The 18,826-nt window shown below is 42.9% G+C and overlaps 1 protein-coding gene across 1 annotated transcript in view; it reads left to right on the top strand.

Moving 5' to 3' along the window:
- CEP63 (centrosomal protein 63) overlaps positions 1-18,826 on the top strand; it is a 43,617-nt gene that overhangs the window by 11,353 nt on the left and 13,438 nt on the right. Inside the window, exons 5-6 of the mRNA XM_042458785.1 lie at positions 3,461-3,583; positions 8,412-8,525. Of these exons, the coding sequence (XP_042314719.1) occupies positions 3,461-3,583; positions 8,412-8,525 (237 nt within the window). The remainder of the gene's footprint in view (positions 1-3,460; positions 3,584-8,411; positions 8,526-18,826) is intronic.

Below are 18,826 nucleotides of genomic sequence, written 5' to 3'. Positions count from 1 at the left end.
AACATGATATACTACTAAACTGGGAACTTGTTGGAGATGAAGTAATACACATTTTGCAACATTCATCAGTTCTTCCTAAAATACTTTAATTTTTCCAATTTAATTGTTGAACTCAAAACTATTATTTTAAATGACTTCCAATGGCTGGTTGTAACATTGCACTGGGTTTAAGGAAACAGCATTCCTTTAATATATAATTATTGTACTGGAACTCATATCCTTTAGTTATTTGAAGTGGAGGGTTCATATACAGACGATAAAACAATTGCAGTCTTTCCATGTTTGGTGTACTTGTGTATTTTGTATATACAGAGGAAAGTTAAATTAAAACAAAAGGCAAATGTTATTAACAAGGCTGAGTAGAGTTCACATGTTGACTTACTAGGGAAATGTAGTTGGATTCTTGTTACTCTCTTAGAGTTGCAGAGCTAACCTATTTAAGGTCTTCCAGCTATAGAATATTTGGTTGCACAAACTGTCTTGGATTTTGAATATACAGTTCATTTATAGCGGCTGGGTAATTCAACACTTTTAGACTTCATAAAAAAGGTATTTTTTAACCTATCCTTTTCATGGTCTGCTTTAGAACTTAGACTGCATCCACACTGCAGAAATAATCTGGTCTGAGAACACTAACTGCCATGGCTCAGTGTGATGGAATTCTGGGAATTGTAGTTAGTTGTGGCACCAGAGCAAAGCTCTGGTGCTGGAACCAACTACAGTGTCTAGAATTCCATTGCATTGGGCCTTGGCAGTTAAAGTTGTGTCAAACTGAATTATTTCTGCAGTATGGATGCAACTCAAGTTTTCCTTCAGGGTAAGTTAACCAATTTTGTTCAGTATTTGTGAGAGTTGCTTCTGTGGTTTAGTAAACTTTGTTGTTGTTAGCCTGAAGTCTTAAGTCCATTATGTCATCTCTTCCAGCTGACAAGATGCCACACTTCACAGATCAATCCCCTCTTCTATTTGGTGGAGCTAATATGCTATTGTAATGGCTGTGGAGTTGCTTTTGCAAAGTCATTTGATAGCTTCAAATCTCTTGTCTTCAGGGTTGTGGAAAGAAAAAAGGTCAGATCAGGCAACTATTAGCTGTTGATCAAGCATAAATCATGCTTTTCCTTAGGGTCACAATCCTTCCAAATCATAGCTTATACTGGTGAAGTTTTCTGTGTATTGTTTATGTGGGGAAACGAATACGTATTCTCCTCTTTGACCTGATAATACAACATTCATAGAAACATGTAGGATCTGAACGTGATTACTAGGAAGTAAGTCCACTGTTTTGAACATGATGGTTTACTCCTAGGTACGTGCTGCAGATGGATTGCAGTCTAAATCTGACTTTAAAAATCTTCATTAACAGAATAAGAAACAGAAAGTCATGATGTACTGCAGATATTTCATTGTAAGGTCTTGAATGCTGTGACAGCAATTCATGTTTGGCCTTCACTTTTTGTCCTATTTCCTTCTCGCTTGTCAGCTGCTTTAAGTTACATGCCATAAGGGACTAGTAATGCATTAACCTTTTCTCTCTGGAGAGTTGGTTCAAGTCCTGCTTACAGTGGGCCATAAATAATATTAATTTTGTGCTCTTGCAAGTTGAAAACATCTATCCATAATTTTACAAGTCTTTTCATTCCAGCATGAGTAATGGTGTTTCTCTAGAAGGTGCCCCTACTGCATTTGTAAAGATTTTGACTTCAATGATTGAAGTATAGTGGCAGATCTTTGCAAGACTGGTAGTTAGTATGACAACACCATAGGGCAGTCAGAAAGGCTGAAGACTAGATTAATAGTTAACAGTTCAAGAGGGCAGTCTCCAAGTATGGCCCGATACAAACTGCTGCTTTGCAGTGGCCTGGGGCCGAAATTAGCGCTAGGGAGTGCGGAGTGTTGGACACACGTGCATTTTGGGCGCCCACGCATTCAGACAGTACGTGCACTGATGATGTGCTTCATGCGCTGCCTCTAAACGGCGTGGTACACAAGGGACGTCACCATCCCGTTCCAGGGTGCTTATAGCACCTTGGCAGTGGTGTGGAAAGGGACCACGTTTCACGGCTCCTTTTTGCAGCACATCATTGCTGGCACTGCGCAACAATGTGGAGCAGAAAGGGGTGGTGTCTCACTGCCCCTTCCTGCCCATCTGTACATCCCCATTATTATACCAGAGTATATTGCATAATGGGGGATGTGATGGCTTTATGGTTAAGTTCTGATGATTGGAAGGTTGGCAATTCGAGGTCTGAGTACTGCATGATGGGGTTAGCTCTTGTCACTAGTCCTAGCTACTGCCAACCAAGCAGTTCGAAAACATGCAAATGCTATTATTATTATTATTATTATTATTATTATTATTATTATTAACCTTTATTTATGAAGCGCTGTAAATTTACACAGCGCTGTACATGCAATCTTTTTATTTAGAGAGATAGCTACCACCTCAATGGGAAGGTAACAGCATTCAGTGCAGTCATGCTGGCCACATGAGCATTAGAGCAGTCCTTGGACAACACTGGCTCTCGGCTTAGAAACTGAGATGAGCATCGCTCCCTATAGTCAGTTACGACTAGACATTTATGTCACGGGACTACCTTTATCTTTATGTTGCATAATACAAATATATTAGCATTCCAAGTATATTAGTACTAGAGAGCACTGCATGTGCCCCCCTGCATATGGATTCCCAGGATCCCTTTAGCCCTTCTGATTCCCTAGTTCATTTTTTTCTTTCCAAAATGGCAAATTGCTTTTGAAGGTTTGTCATTAATTTAATTTACCATTAAATTCACCCTCTTGGACGGTTTTAGGCTCTGAAAGGCAGTTTTCAGAAAGTTCTAGTTGCTGTGTAACAATTACCTGTTCATAAAATCTAGTTCTTTTGTAGACTACCAAGGTTAAATGAGAACAAAAATGGTCTTTGATCTCTCAGATGTTGTCTGCCTCTGGGCTGAATTCAGTATCAGTTCATTTCATAGTAGACCCATTGAAAAAAATGGGACTTGTTAGTCTTGGGCAAGTTTCATTGATTTCAAATGGTCACTTCATAGGATTAATATTAGATTTACTTCTTTATGTGTTGTGGTGTTCTCAGTTGAGGAAGAATAATTTTTCTCTCTCAGTTATTATTATCAATATTTAAAATTCATTTAAACTTCCAAATAAAATACAGAAATTCTATACTAGAAACATATTATGTAGAATTATATTTAAACTGATGTCTATTATATTTATATTTAAACTGATGCCTATTAAATATGGTTAAAACCTGTTTTTATCTATTAACCTACTAAATTTGGGATTCAGTCAACAAAAGTTTTTATTATTTGTGCTATATCCATATATTTTTTGCATTTGATTGGTAAAATATTGATTTTCACAGTGGTAGATTTGGGGCTTTAGTTACTAGGATGCCAGTGTCTCTCAACATTTGAATCACCAGAAACTGCTTTGTTTGCAGCTAGCCAGACTAAAGAGGAGTTATGAGAAATTGCTGAAGAAACAACTGAGAGAAGCCAGGCAGTCTTCCAAGAGCCAAGAAAATGATCATTCTGAAGTAGGCATCCTGACCAAGAAATTAGAGGTAGGTGGATAAAATGCAGTTCTGGCTACCTTTTATAAACTTTAGTAGCCCCAAATAGTTGGCTGGATTGGAAAAATCTCAAGCTTAATTATTGGCTTGCAGCTATAAATATGAAAGATTTTCTTACAAATAAGTCCACTCAACTTAATGGTGGTTTATTTCTTAATGGTCATGTATAGAATTGCTCTGCAAGTCAGGTCTACTTACTATTTTCTTTTTTCAAGTCCTTGCTGAACAAAAGTGTTCTCTACTCCCAAATCCAACATGGTAACTCAACTGGTACAATATATTTTGTTAGCAAAACCGGCCAATATGCATTCATGACTTTTTTGAAATCTCACCTAAAAGTATTGGCAAGCAAAGAATGTGATAAAGATTTGAGATAAAGTAGATTACTGCACTGCACTCTTATAGCGCTGCTATTCCACTTTAACTGCTCTGGCTGCCTCCTGTTGCATTCTGGGATTTGCAGTTTAAGGAGGGGGATTTAGAATTCTCAGCCAGAGAGCTCTTAGGCCTCACTGAACTACAAGCCTCAGAATGCAACAGGAGGCAGTCAGAGCAGTAAAAATGGAATAGCAACACTATAAGAGTGTAGTGTGGTAATGTGGAAAGATTTTTTTCAGTATGTTTTATTTACAGTCATTCTATAGATAGCATGAGGAGCAAATGCAGTGTTATTCTGAAACAAAATAATATAATTTGAATTTAAGACTTCAATTATAGCAAGTCTCTCTCTTAAGATATATAGATATAGATATATAGATAAAGCTGGAGAGCCAGTGTGGTGTAGTGGTTTGAATTTTGGACTTTGACTCTGGTGACTAGGGTTTTAATCCCCACTCGGCCATGAAAACTCACTGGGTAACCTTGGGCAGGTCACACTCTCTCAGCCTCAGGATGGCAAAGGCAAACCCCCTTTGAAGAACCTTGCTAAAAAAAACCTGATACCATAAGTCAAGAATGACTTGAAAGTACAGAAAAACAACAAAAATATAAAAATCCCAAAAATATAGTGTTCTCTAATTCAATGAGTTTTGTGATTCTTTAGAACCTGATTTAAGAATTCAAATAAATTATTTGGTTGTATAGTGATGTATATGTGTACAGAGACTGTCAAAGAGATATTGTTTATCTATAAGTTTAAAAATTAAACAAGCAGATGTATGTACTGCAAAAAGGATATGGCTGCAGTGTTGGCTTATAGTGCATTTATAGCCTCTATTTAATTGTTAAAAGGGATGTGGAGGGTAAGTGGTTATGAAGATTTGGAAGATCAGAAGGTTGGGAGTTCGAGGCCTGAGTGCCGCATGATTCCAGCTTCTGCCAACCTAGCAGTTCAAAAGCATGCAAATACAAGTAGATGGATATGTACCACTTTAGTGGGAAGGTAACAGCATTTGGTGCAGTCATGCTGGCCACATATCCACCTGAGTAGTCCTTGGACAATGCTGGCTCTTCAGCTTAGAAACGGAGATGAGCACCACCCCCTACAGTCATTTACAACTAGACATGTATGTCAAAGGACTACCTTTACCTTTATTTAATTGTAAACAAACATGCCTTCATTATTCTAAGGACATTTTTACACCAGCCTGCTGTTTCTGCCACAATCATGCTAGTTTAAGAATGGAAGGTTACTGTTTTGGCATAATTTCTTATTACATTTTTCCCACAATAGCGCTTTGGTGATCCATGGTCATGTGATCTGTTTCCTGCACTGCCAAACCCCACCTTCTTAGAGAAAGGGTGGGTACAAGTGATTGTGGTTGCCAACTTTCTCCTCAAGCCTGATACTGTGTGAATGTGCACACAGCAATTGGTTTCAGGAAGGTGTTGGCAGCCATGATTGCTTCTGCTCCCTGCTCTTGAAGCATGGGACTGCTATGCACACCTTCACACAGCAACCCTGCATGTGTTTTTTTTTGGGGGGGGGGGGGAGGAGAACAAGCAATCACATCTGCCAGCTTGGTGTGTGTGACTGTGCACACAGCTGTACATCTGGCTGCTGTGTGAATGGGTTCACAACAGCAGTCTTTGGGAAACTATTGGTGGCTTCAATAGTCATCAGAGAGAGAGGAGTAAAATCACGCCCACTCACACCATGTGGCTGCTGTGCTGAGGGCCTGTCTCAAGAGGGCTATACTGGAATAGCAGTGAGATTGAGAACCTGTTGGCAGGTTTTGTTCTTTGTTGAAAAATGGCCCGAACAGACAGGCCAAAATAAAGCTGCTTCAGGTCACTTTGGAGGTATGCTGTTTAAATGGTGCATGCATCCTAAGAGGCCGGAAGCTGCACCAAAGTCACACTCCAGTTCTAAGGACTGGAGTGCAGCTTTGGCACAGCTTCTAGGCTTTTAAGATGTATATATCCTTTAAATAGCATACCTCCAAAGTGACCCGAAGCAGCTTTATTTTGGCCTGTCTGTTTGGGCCCAAAGAGCACTGTAGTAATGAATAGAATCCAAGAAAGCAGCAGGACAAACACGATACTGTATGGCAAATAGTGGCCAAAGACACTTTTGTCCTGTTAAAATTGTGCTTTTATAGCCTTGTGTGATAAAGTCCTAAGAGTCATTTGGGAAGAACACATCTCATAGTGTTGAAATAAAAAATGAGAAACTTTATTTAAATCATTTTCCCTTTAGTGGTTTAAATTTTTAATTACTGTATGTGGTTTGTGGAAGTCTTCCCATGGATCTTAGAATATTGCAGACCTTTGTCAGCAAATGGAAGTCAGGACCCATAGCTGCAGGTCTCTGCATTTGCAATGCTGGATAGTTTTGCTGCTCCTGTAGAAAGTGATTGTAATGTTTTTGGGGCATGGGACAGGGTGTGCTCAGGATGGCATGTAGATCTGTAGTTTATAAGCCTTTTTAGTTTGTTGATATGACCCTGAGGCAGCCCAAAAGCTAAGTCATTCCTACTCCTTCCTGCTTTTGGTAGAAGAGAAATTTAAAGGTAAAAGTCCATGGTAGTGGAAAATGACATAAACAAATGAATAAACTGTTGGGGCATAGAGAAATGAGCTGTTTCCCTTATGACCACACACAGAGTTGATGCACATAGGCAGGACTCCTAGAAGAAGGTCTGCGAAGAGCGACGGTTCTGCAAGGCCTCTGAGCTGCACAGCAAATTTCCTCCCACTCACAGACTACAGCCCGGAGCTCCCACCTTGAGGAAATTAATCTCCGGACAGTGAGACTTCACTCGGCATGAGGGCTTTTAATCTTTGTTATAAACTAATTACAAAGATTATAGATTATCAGACAGCCGTCTTGAATACTCACTACTATACAGACCAAGAAAGTGCTTCGCCAACCACTGACCACAACAACCCAACAATGGAGATAGTCACCTTCTCCCTTATATAGGTGGTCTTGGCAGCCATGTGACAGTCATGCCACCAATGAAACCTGGCTGGTTTCATACCCAGTACCTGTTGCATCAGAATATTGCCCATGATGCATTGCTGTCTGACTTCACCTACTGTGCATGTTGCATCACACTTCCCATGATGCACATCTCACCAAATACGGACTCATGCTATTAAATACCTTCTTCCAGATTCTATTCCTATTTAGAATTCAATTTCCTGATTGCTTCACATGTAATTTAGTACCCAGTATCTCCCTACAAGTGAATAGGCAGTACACATCCTTCATCCAAGTGTTTTCTTCTTTCTTCCATTCATAGAGAAAGGTAGAAGAAAAAAGTCCTAGCGGCATGTATACACTAAAAATAAGCAAGTTCAATCCTGCTCGTACAGTGTTGTGTCCTCACCATCATCCCTAAGTGGGACTGAAGTGTCAAAAAAAATTCTTCATCGTTTGAGATCGTCAGATTGCCTATGCCTAAAGCTGGTGGACAATTCCTGAAGGACTGTGCTCCAGTTCCTCCTAGTGGCCACATCCATATCATTTTCAGACCCGTGTGCCACATTGTCCTGACACAAATAAAGGCTTGAACTTTGCTTATTTTTAGTGTATACATGCTGCTTAGGGACTTGTTTCTCTCCTTTCTCTATGATGGATGGAGAAAGAGAAAAAACAACCCTTGAATGATTGTAATGCATTATATCAGCTTGTAGGGAGATACTGGGTACTAAATTTCATGTGAAGCAATCAGGAAATTGAATTCTAATTAAGAATAGAACCTGGAAGAAGGTATTTAATAGCTACTCCAAGTCATTATGCCATTTTCAGTAGATCACATAAAAATCAGCTGGTATAAGTATATTTTTGGGACTTATCCACTGGAAGTCGGCTTCATCACAAATGGTATTAGAAACTATACCTGCGTCATATGTGGGTGTATCTTACACAGCTTTCAGCATACGCTGAAAGCTGTGCCAGAAGAAGGCTCAGCGCCTCCCAGAAGCGGTAATGGCGTGCTCCTTTAGTGCAGTGTGATGCAGACACGAGTACCATTCTTTTGAATAGGGCTTGATCATACACGGAATTCCCCTTACGCGTGGTGTGTGTGTGTGTGTGTGTGTGTGTCCAGAATGGATCCACTGTGTAAGGGAAGGGCCCACTGTATTTAATGTACTCATCGCACTTTGGTATGTTACACAGTGCATTCCAATGGGAATGAATACATTATCCAGTTGGGAATACTGCATTTTTTTCTGGTACAAAACATTGTATGTGTAGCATTTGGAAAATGTGAAATACCTGCAACAGAAACATACACTGGTTTCTTTTCATACCATATAAATAGTTCACCCTTTAATAGAAGCATTATCTTAGAATAAAAAGAATGGACATATTTGAAATGGAGGTTATTCTTTCAACCGATTGGATTGTGAGTGGCAATTCTCTTTACAGGAGTTCCGCCAAAAATCTCTAGACTGGGAGAAGCACCGCTTAAACTACCAACAGCATGTGGCATCACTGGAAGCTCAGAGGAAGGCTTTGGCTGAGCAGTCTGAACTCATTCAGGTAGAGTTAATGGATAATTGGAAAGCAGGGGGAAGGATTTATGAAAATCTTCTGGGTCGTAGTACAGTTTAGGCTACCACTAAAATAATCTTGATTTTCCCAACAGAATAAGTATATCCTGTCCGGTATATATACATAAGTGGGAAAGAACTCAAAACACACTCTGTGCTTGGAAAGCAAATTCTCCCCTTTGCTCTTTAGTGTTAACAGGGGAAAGGTCATAAAATGATTTTTGTAAAGAAATTGCATAGTATAAAATTTTTAAATTTTATTCTGTTCAAGGCTGTGTAGCTGCTAGGCACGAGAGTTTTAAGAAGTTATTTTAATTCAAGTAGTTATTTTGTAAAATGGTGTATTTCTTATAAATTGTTTATGTGGCAAGATAAAGAATCATAAATTCATAACTCTCTTGTTTGTGTCTCTTCAAGCAGAACAAAGCCTTGGCTGTTTCTGAAAAATTAATGCATTCATTGAGTTATTGCTGCTGTGGCTTACCTAGTTTAACTGACTAGGTGCCAGCTGTGAAGAAGCTTGCTGTGACACAATCACAGCAGATGCTGATAAGCTCTTGCTAGAAGCTTTGCATTTAATGGACTCCAGAGTTTCCATCAAGTGGAAGTTGTGCATGGCAGAAATTGGCAGTGATGGAATTGAAACTGACACTGATGTGAGCTTTGTAAAAGGTGGATTCTGGCAGATTTGCTTGGGCCAAGCATAAGTCTTTTTGAGACACATGTCATCCTGCAGCTGTGCCTGTATTCTTAATGGCTTGCCTTCCTGAAAGTAGGCTTCCTTGGAGCCTCAGATGGCATACTCGGTCTGTGACATAACAACAGCAAAAGAGGAAATGGTATTTGATAGAATGTATTTAATAGTATATATGCAATTGCCCTGTCCATGTTGACTTGGAAGGATTATTTCCCTGGATGCCACTAACTTGGATGGTCTGGGGGAGGGGAAATACGCTTCCCATATCACTGAAAATACAATTTAACATGTTTATTTGCTTACACTTAATACAAATTTTAAATTTGATTTTATTTGATTTTATGTGCTGTAAAACAGTGGTAGGGCAGAAAATTTACTGACAGAGCATTTGTGCCTTTTTCATGTCACCCCATCCCAGGCAGAGCAGGTGAAATATTTTTGCCAATGAATGCTTCTGTAAGTGAACTGTGGGACAGGAACATAACAGTTGTTTCAACAGCAGAGCTATCCTTGCACTGCTTTGTGAAATGCTTCAGCCATTCTTGAATTTGGCAGTTGTAGTAAGGTGAAAATGTTGTGTTCAGGCATATTCCAATCTTTGCATAGCAAGCATAGTAGATGTGTTTATTGAAATACTTTTGAATGCATTAAGAAATGGAATAGCGTTTATTTTACCTGAAATGTATTTTAAGAGCAAAATAGCAGCACTGAAGACTGTTAACATTGTGAATTTAGCATGTCTCAAGTGTGTATGAAACTGCATTTTAAAAGTGCTGCTGTTGTTGTTTTTGTTGCTAACAACAATAGTTTAAATCCCACCCTTTTCCAATTTAGGACTCAAGGTGGCTTACAAAAGTTAAAACTGAGTTTAAAAATGTTTACATTATACAAAAGTTAAAAATATAATTAAACTACCAATAAAATCCAAAACTATTTAAATCATAACCACCAAAAAACCAAAAACAAATGTAAACACAGGAAAAACTCTATCACTCTGAACATTTAACCCATAAAGGCCTCTCTTCCTAGAGAGGCTGGAGTGGTGGCCTCCCTGCTATCCTTTTGTAGGCAGGTGAAGACTGATTGTCTTCATCTGCCTATGAAAGGACAGCAAGGAGGCCACCACTCCAGCCTCTCTAGAAAGAGTTCAACATGGGGAGCATCCACTAAGAAGACCCTCTTGGGTGTTCCTACCAGATGGTACCTGTGAGCATGGTAGGCAGAGAGAAGGACATACCTAGAAGATCTCAAAATATATACAGTTAGCTCTCTGAATCTGAAGTCTCTGGATCCACAGATTCAACCAGCTGTGGATTCAGAAGTAATGAAAGTAATGAAGGCTGGGGAGAGATGCAAGGCTGGAGAATGCATGAGGATTTGTGAAATGGAAGGAGTCCACTAGTAGTTCTTGACGCAAATCCACACCTCCCACCATTTCACATATCTTCAGTCTCTCTCCAGCTTTGTGTGTCTCCATTTTACATAAGAGACTTGATCATCTGTGGAACTTGGTATCCATGGGGAGTGCTGGAACCAATCCCTTACCGATATGGAAGGCAGGCTGTATAGGCACCAATAAGGAGAAACTTGGACCTGAGCCCTCTTGGGCTATGTAGGTCATAATCCGCAGCTTGAATTGTGCATGGAAACAGATTGACATGCAATAGAACTGTTGCTACAAGGGAGTTGTGTACCCTCTGTAGCCAACTCAGTTTAACAGTCTGGCTGTAACTCCCTGGACCAGCTGAACTTTCTCTCTTATTTATAAATATGATGTTTCAATACATTAAAAACATGAAAACAAAAAAAAAGCAACAAAAGAAAATAAACAAAGAAAAATATAAGAAACAAGCAGGAAAAGAAAACAAAAAAGAGTGAAAGAAAACACGAGAAATACAGTTGGCCCTTCTTATACACTGATTTTTTTATACACGGATTCAAGCATCCACGGTTTGAAAATGTTTTTAAAAAGTATGAGTTTCAAATATCAAACCTTGATTTTCCATTTTTATAAGGGATACTATTTTACTATGCCATTATATTTAATGGGACTTGAGCATCCACGGATTTTGTTATCCACGGGGGATCTTGGAACCAAACCCCAGCGTACAACAAAGGTCCACTGTGTTTACACTGAGTTCCACCTTTGTTTACAATAGCTGTATCTCTTAATATATACAATTGTACTTGTCTACATTTTTTTTTGTAAATTTCTTCAATTTAGCCAAACCTACTACAATGGGCTCTTATCCACTGGATATCCACTGGTATCCACAGCGCCCCCCCCCCCCCCGCCCCCTGGCCACCAAAATCTGGGGATGCTTGTCACATTAAACACAGTGGCAGTGTAAAATGATGTCCCTTATGTAAATTGGCAAATGGCAAAATCAAGTTTCGCTTTTTGAAATTTATATTTTTAAAAATTATTTTCAAGCCGTAGATGGTTGAATCTGTGGATTAGGAATCTGAGGCTACAGAGAGTCAACTGTAATTATCAAACTGTACAGTTAATAAATTATATTAATTTTTCTGCAGAAAGTCAACCAAAGAATTCCAATCTTTCAAAAAAAGTTGCCAAGGATTGTTCCCTAATCAAGGCAGACAATTTTCTCATCTCTGCTAGATCAGACTATTTTTTAATAATCAGTCTTTATGATCGTAACACGGTGTAAATTTCAATCCATTTCACATATTTTTCCTTCTGTCCTAGATGGATATTATGTCCAAAATTCTGTTCCCATTTAATCATACAGTTTTAACTCTTTTTCTCTTCCATGTCCCATTTAAACAGAAGCTTACACATTTTTCCAAATCAAAATCTGTACATTACTGCACTTCAAATTCAGACTTGTTAATCTCAAAACAATAATTTTTATCCTATTTAAATCTTTCAAAAAATTGTCTATAAGAATATAATTGTAAGATGACCTTCCAACACCACCTCCTTATCTATTGTTCCTGATCAAATAAATGATAATTAAAATCTAGGTTAATTTTGACTTAATTGTACAACAAATCAATTCTGCTTGCTTCTCACTATGCCTTTCCAAGACCAGCTGAATTTTCTGAACACTCTTCAAAAGCAGCCTCATGTAAAATCCCTTACTCTGCATCCATATATATATATTTACACACATGCGCAAACACACACACACACACACACACACACACAGTGCACCCACGTCATATGTGGAATGGCACACGCACCCACGGCACTCATGCTGCCATGTCGCTGTGTGCATGAGCCCCATTATCCTCAATGGGACTCGAGCATAGGCAGAACTTGACTTAAGCGGTGGGGTCTGGAATGGATCCCTGTGTAAGGCAAGGGACCACAGTGTGTGTGTGTGTGTGTGTGTGTGTGTGTGTGTGTGTGTGTGTATATATATATATATATATATATATAATACATCCAAACACAATGTATTTAAGGCATGCATCACTGTGTAATCCCATCCAGCACAGGTTGAATCCCTATTCCTTGATCTGTCTTTTGAGTGACCATGAGCATCTTTCTTGTCTGGATTAACTTTCACCTTGTTTGTCCTTATGCTTTCCATTACTCATGACAGGTACTGGTTTAGAACCAGCAGTCTTAAAAAAATTAATCTTAAAAATAATTTTTAATTAGAGATTTTTGTTTTTAAATTTCATTAATATTTTGCCCATGTCAGTTGCTCACTTTGATTTCCAGAATATTTATTATGTTAGTAATTAATTTTATTAAACAAAAGACAAGCATTTCTAGAAAACATTCTACAGCTGTCAGATGCATATCTATAGTTAAAAGCAGTGTATGCTTGATTTACACACTCAGCTTGAAAGCTGGTGGTTGTGCAAACCAAAGGGTTATCTGATGGATAACCAAAGAGTTATCTGATGGATGAGAGCACCCCTTATCTGATGGATGAGATCCAATTGTGTTTACAGGCCAACAGAATAGATGCTATTAATTGAATGGATTCTACCTCTGCAGTACTCCAATCCTGCTCCAAGGAGTGATAAGACTTGTATCAGATTTTAGGATGATGGGTGAAGAGGAAGTCCTGTTCAGTGAATGGAAATGCTGCTCCAATAATTTAATAATTTTGAGCTTGTAACTTTTGCAGATTTCACATTGGCGTTTATTATTTCTTCTTTGTGGTCTCTGCGAATCACACAAATGGGTTATTCTGCGCCTGCGCAGCAATGCTCGGAAACTTCTAGAATCTCTGGGCAGAATACAAAGTAACTTTCTGCAACTTTTTGGCAGTATCCCCGCCCACCCCTATATAAAGCCCCTAGCAGCCCGCTCTCCTACAGTTCCTTCATTCCGCCGCGAAAGCAGCTCGAGGAACTTCGCTAGCAATCGGCTACCATTTGGACTGAATCTCTGGCAATACTGACCACCGGCTTGACCGACTGACCACTCCAAACGGACTTTCCCTTGGATTTAGACGCACTGTGTTTTTCCCAGCTCAACCTGGACTGGTAAACGACCTCGACCCCCGCGATACCGCTCTCACCGGCCGTTATGGCCTCCTTTAAGCGATGCTCCAAGTGTGGGGTGAAAATCCCCATGTCGGATGGCCACGATAAGTGTGTCCTTTGCCTGGGGAAGACCCATATCCCAGGCTCTTGTGTCCATTGTAAGGCCATGACGTCCCAGGCCCTAAAAAACCGGGACCAGAAATTGAAGGCCTCCCTTTACGAGAAGGTCTTCCAACCATCAACCTCCTCGGGAGAACCGGCTCCCCAAGAGGCACCGTCTGTGTCCCATGCCGAGAAGGCAAAGGCTCCGAAAAGGAGACATGAGGATAAACAAAAATCCTCCAAGGAAGACAAGGATAAAAGGCACAAATCCTCTAAGGAGGATGAAGGGGCCAGGCGGGCTAGATCAGCATCTCCAGTCCCGAAGACTAGGCGAAAGGGCCTGCCAAGTACAGTCTCGGTTCCGCCTCCGGACCGTAGGACTGTGGCTACTCCGATTCCGGCTTCAAGCTCCATTCCTCCACCTCTGGAACCGAGGGTCTTGCTTGCGCCTCATCTGTCCATTCCTGATGAGGACCTCCAAATAGTCACCTTGGACCATAGCTCTGAATCGGAGGGGGAGATCCCGGATTCCGACCCGCCTGCTTCGCCCCGCAGATTGAGGTTGCCTTCCAAAGGTTCCCGTCGGGCCCGGTCTCCCTTACGCAGAGACAGAGCTGCCCTTGGTACCGAGGCGGATGAGGCCTTGGACCAGGGCCGTGACGACCGCGACTTACCGGATAGAGACCTCTTTGATACCTACCCGGACTTGGTCTATGATCATCACTCCGGACAGTACTTCCTGCCTGTGGATGCTTCCCACCTCCGGAAACACTGTCCGGGCCTGACCAGGGTGAAGCCTCGCTCTCCGCGGCAAGAAACTACTCGCAAGTCGGATGACTTGTTTATGAGGAGACCAGCTTCTGAGAGGGACCTTTTGCCACCCAGCCGACAACTGAGCAGGTCCGTCTCGAGATCTCCATCCAGATCCCATTCTCCATCTCCATTTCCCAAGGAAGACCAACCTTATGTCTTTGGGGTTCCGGACGCCCCGTCCCCATCTGACGATGTGAGATCCTTTGCCGATAGAGTTGTCCGTATGGCCGACGGACTGAAATTGGAGGTGTCCCACACGGAGGATGATGCCCTCGACCCCGTGGAGAGACGGATCCACGGCTGCGCTCCTGCTCCTCCTTCTCTGGCCTTTCTCCCATCACTAGAAAAAATTGCCAAGAGGTCCTGGGACACTCCTGCCACTATCTCCTCCACATCAAGGAAGATAGAAAACCTTTATAGGGTCACTCCATCGGGCCCGTCATGGCTTTTCAATCATCCCAAGCCCAATTCTGCCATAGTGGAGGGGTCGCAGACGTCCTTTACTCCCCATCAAGCTTCCTCTCTCGTGGACAAAGAGGGGAAAAAGATTGATGGACTGGCTAAAAAATTTTACGCATCTGCTGCGCTGGATATCAAAATCGCTAATTATGCGGCGTGCATGGGAGCGTATGTACAGCTCCTCATGGAGAAGATGGACCCGACCATCGCAGAACTCCCAGATGACAAAAAGCAGATCATGACAGCTCTCCGCAATGAGGTTCATCTAATTGGAGAACAGCACATCATTTCGGCCAGACACTCCACTGACTGTGCCTCCAAGATCTTGTCGGGCTTGATAGCCCTCAGACGCCACGCATGGCTGCGCTCCTCGGACCTTACTCCACAGGCCAGGTCTGCAATAGAGGATATGCCCTTTGATAATTCCAGTCTGATCAACAGAGAGACCGATGAGAAGTTAAGCTTCCGTTACCGGATGAAGACGGCCGCACGGAAGCATGGGATGTCCTCATCCTCCAAATCTCCTCGCATGAGATATGGCAGCCAGCGCCCATGGTACCCACACTCGCAGCACCAGTCCCAACAGCAGGACCGCCAATTTCATCCTCAAGACAGGCTGCCTCAGAGCCGTCCGTCCCAGTCCCCATCGGCCCAGCCGGATCGACGCCAGATGTCCCAGCCCAGATACCAGCAGGGCTATAAGAAGAAAGATGGCAAAGGCGAGCGTAGGTTTTGAAGTCCCCCAGCGCACTTCGCTCCGTCCTTTTCCAACAGATTGAAGCCCTTCTTTAACACCTGGGCTTCAATCACAACGGACTCTTGGGTTTTGGACATCGTCCGATGGGGTTATGCCCTTGAGTTCATGCAGCTCCCGCCCACCGGAGCTATTAATTCCACCTTACCCTCGGACACCCTTCTCGACGAAGTACGCTCCCTTTTAGAAAAAGGTGCTATCGAGCCCGTGAATCCTGCTTGGGCCCGATACTGCTTCTTCTCAAGATACTTTACGGTCCCGAAGAGGGACTCTGGACTTAGACCTATCCTGGACTTACGCCAGTTGAATTCTTTTATTATCTACAAACGTTTCAGAATGGTAACTCTTGCCTCTATTTTGCCGTTGTTACAGAAGGACTCCTGGTTCGTCACTTTAGATTTGAAGGACGCTTATTTTCATATCTCCATCAGAGAAGGTCACCGTCGGTTCCTCGCCTTCAACATTGGGACCGACATCTTCCAGTACAAGGTTCTGCCATTCGGCCTTTCCACAGCACCGAGGGTTTTCACGAAATGTATGGCCCCCGTGGTGGCATACCTGCGGCAGAAAGGGATAACCGTCTTCCCCTACTTGGACGACTGGCTATTCACCGCTCCATCCCGAGAGACGCTGCTGCGGGACGTCCAGTTCGCACTATCATTGCTAGAGGCGTTGGGGCTCCGGGTCAATTTGCAGAAATCACATCTCTCCCCAACGAAGAGACTGGACTTCATTGGGATGACTCTAGACTCTGAAGAGATGAAGGCCTTCCTTCCGCGCCCAAGATTTCACGCCTTGACCTCCTCTCTAAAGGACTGTCTCTCCCGAAGGAAAGTCCGGGCACATACAGTCCAAGTCGTCATGGGCCACTTAGCTTCCACGACATTCGTTACCCCCTGGGCCAGGTTACGTTTCAGGCCTCTTCAGTCGTGGTTCCTCTCCGTCTTTGATCCCGTACGAGACTCTCCAACAAAGGTGCTTACCATCCCGAGGAAGGTCCAGAGATCCTTGCGCTGGTGGCTCGAACTCAACAACGTCTGCGTGGTCATGCCCTTCGTACCCCCACAGCCGGACATTACCCTTACAACAGACGCTTCCTTATTAGGATGGGGTGTCCATACCATCAAGGACAAGTGGTCGCGGACAGAGACTTCTCTCCACATAAACGCTCTAGAAATGCTCGCAGTGGAGAAAACTCTCAAAGCCTTCTGCTGCCTCCTCGCCAACAAGGTAGTACTATTGCTTACGGACAATACTACCACCATGTACTACCTCAACAAGCAAGGAGGCACAAGATCAGAGACACTGCTGGAGATCACCCTCCGCATCTGGGAGTGGTGCATCGCCCACAGCATCTTGCTGCAGTGCATCCATCTACCAGGGGACCAGAATGACCGAGCAGACCAACTGAGCAGATCCCCAAAGACCTGCCACGAATGGAGGCTCCATCCAGAGCTGGTTGCCAACCTTTTCCTCCGATGGGGGTTCCCAGTGTTGGACCTCTTTGCTTCTCCAAATAACACTCACATTTCGGAGTTTTGCTCTCGAACTCGGGGACTGGGCTCCAGGGGAGACACCTTCCAACTCGACTGGAGCCAGGGACTACTGAATGCCTTTCCCCCCTTTCCCCTGTTTATAAGGGTGCTGTCAAAAATCATGACGGACCAAGCCGACGTCATTCTAATCTCCCCGTGGTGGCCGAGACAGCCGTGGTTCACTCCACTCCGTCTGTCCAAAGGACTTTATCTCCGACTCGACTACTGTCCCGACCTCCTCTCCCTCCACAACGGGATGGTCCTGCACCCTGACATAGAGTCTCTCCCATTGGCAGCTTGGAGGATCCGCTGTTAGTTTCCCTCCCGGCTGATATCCGGGACGTGATAATGGCGGCTCAGAAGCCCTCTACGCGCAGGGCCTATAATTATAAGTGGGACAAATTTCTCGCCTTCCTTAACGAGAAGGATATTGTACCATCCCATGTTTCTATTTCCACAATTTTGGGCTTTCTTATGTCCCTGGCCAACGCAGGACTATCTTTAAATTCTATTAAGTGTTATTTGTCTGCTATCTCCTCCCATTATACATTTGGAGATAAACCTTCTTTATTTAGAAACCCACTGGTGAAGAGATTTCTGCGAGGGTTCAATAACCTTCACCCGCCTTGCTCTTCTCCTTCCCCAGCTTGGAGCCTAGAATTGGTACTCTCCAAGCTGACCTCCAAGCCCTTCGAGCCCATGGCTACGACGGACCTGAGGCTGTTGACATGGAAAACAGCCTTCTTGGTAGCCATCATCTCTGCTCGACGGGCCGGTGAACTGTGTGCGCTACGGGCTGACCAGCCCTATCTCCGCTTCCACAGGGACAAGGTTGTACTCCGGGCTGACATCACTTTCCTGCCTAAGGTGGTGTCAGCCTTTCATCTCAATCAGGACATTATTCTTCCCACTCTGGCCCCGAACCCATCCACTGATGAGGAGCGTCATATGCACTCACTAGATGTCAGAGGGTCACTGGCATTCTATTTGGACAGGACCTCGGGCTCGAGGCTCTCCAATAGACTCTTTGTTTGCTACTCGGAAGCGAAGAAGGGACTGCCTGTTTCATCTCAAAGATTCTCTAAGTAACACACCATTTATTTGTGTTATGAACTGGCAGGCGTCCCTGCTCCGGTACGGGTTCGGGCCCATGCAACCAGGGCGGTGGCAGCATCCTCAGCCTTCTTGATGGGGATTGCCCTCGAGGATGTCTGCCGGGCTGCTACCTGGTACCAGCCACTGACATTTGTTAGGCACTACAGGCTGGACTCTAGGGATAGGCAGGGAGCAGCCTTTGGGAGGGCAGTGTTACTCTCAGGTTTGCATTGATTACACAGACAAGGCCATGTTGGTCATATTGTTTATTCTGTGTCAATAAATTTCATTGATTTACATGCTTGGACACTCCCTCCTCCTTTGACTTTAGCTAGCCAGTCTAACCCATTTGTGTGATTCACAGA

Source organism: Sceloporus undulatus, chromosome 3 (genome assembly GCF_019175285.1).
Source record: "Sceloporus undulatus isolate JIND9_A2432 ecotype Alabama chromosome 3, SceUnd_v1.1, whole genome shotgun sequence".
NCBI lineage: Eukaryota > Metazoa > Chordata > Lepidosauria > Squamata > Phrynosomatidae > Sceloporus > Sceloporus undulatus.
The sequence above is the reverse complement of the archived record's forward strand: the minus strand, read 5'-3'. Positions and strand labels throughout refer to the sequence as shown.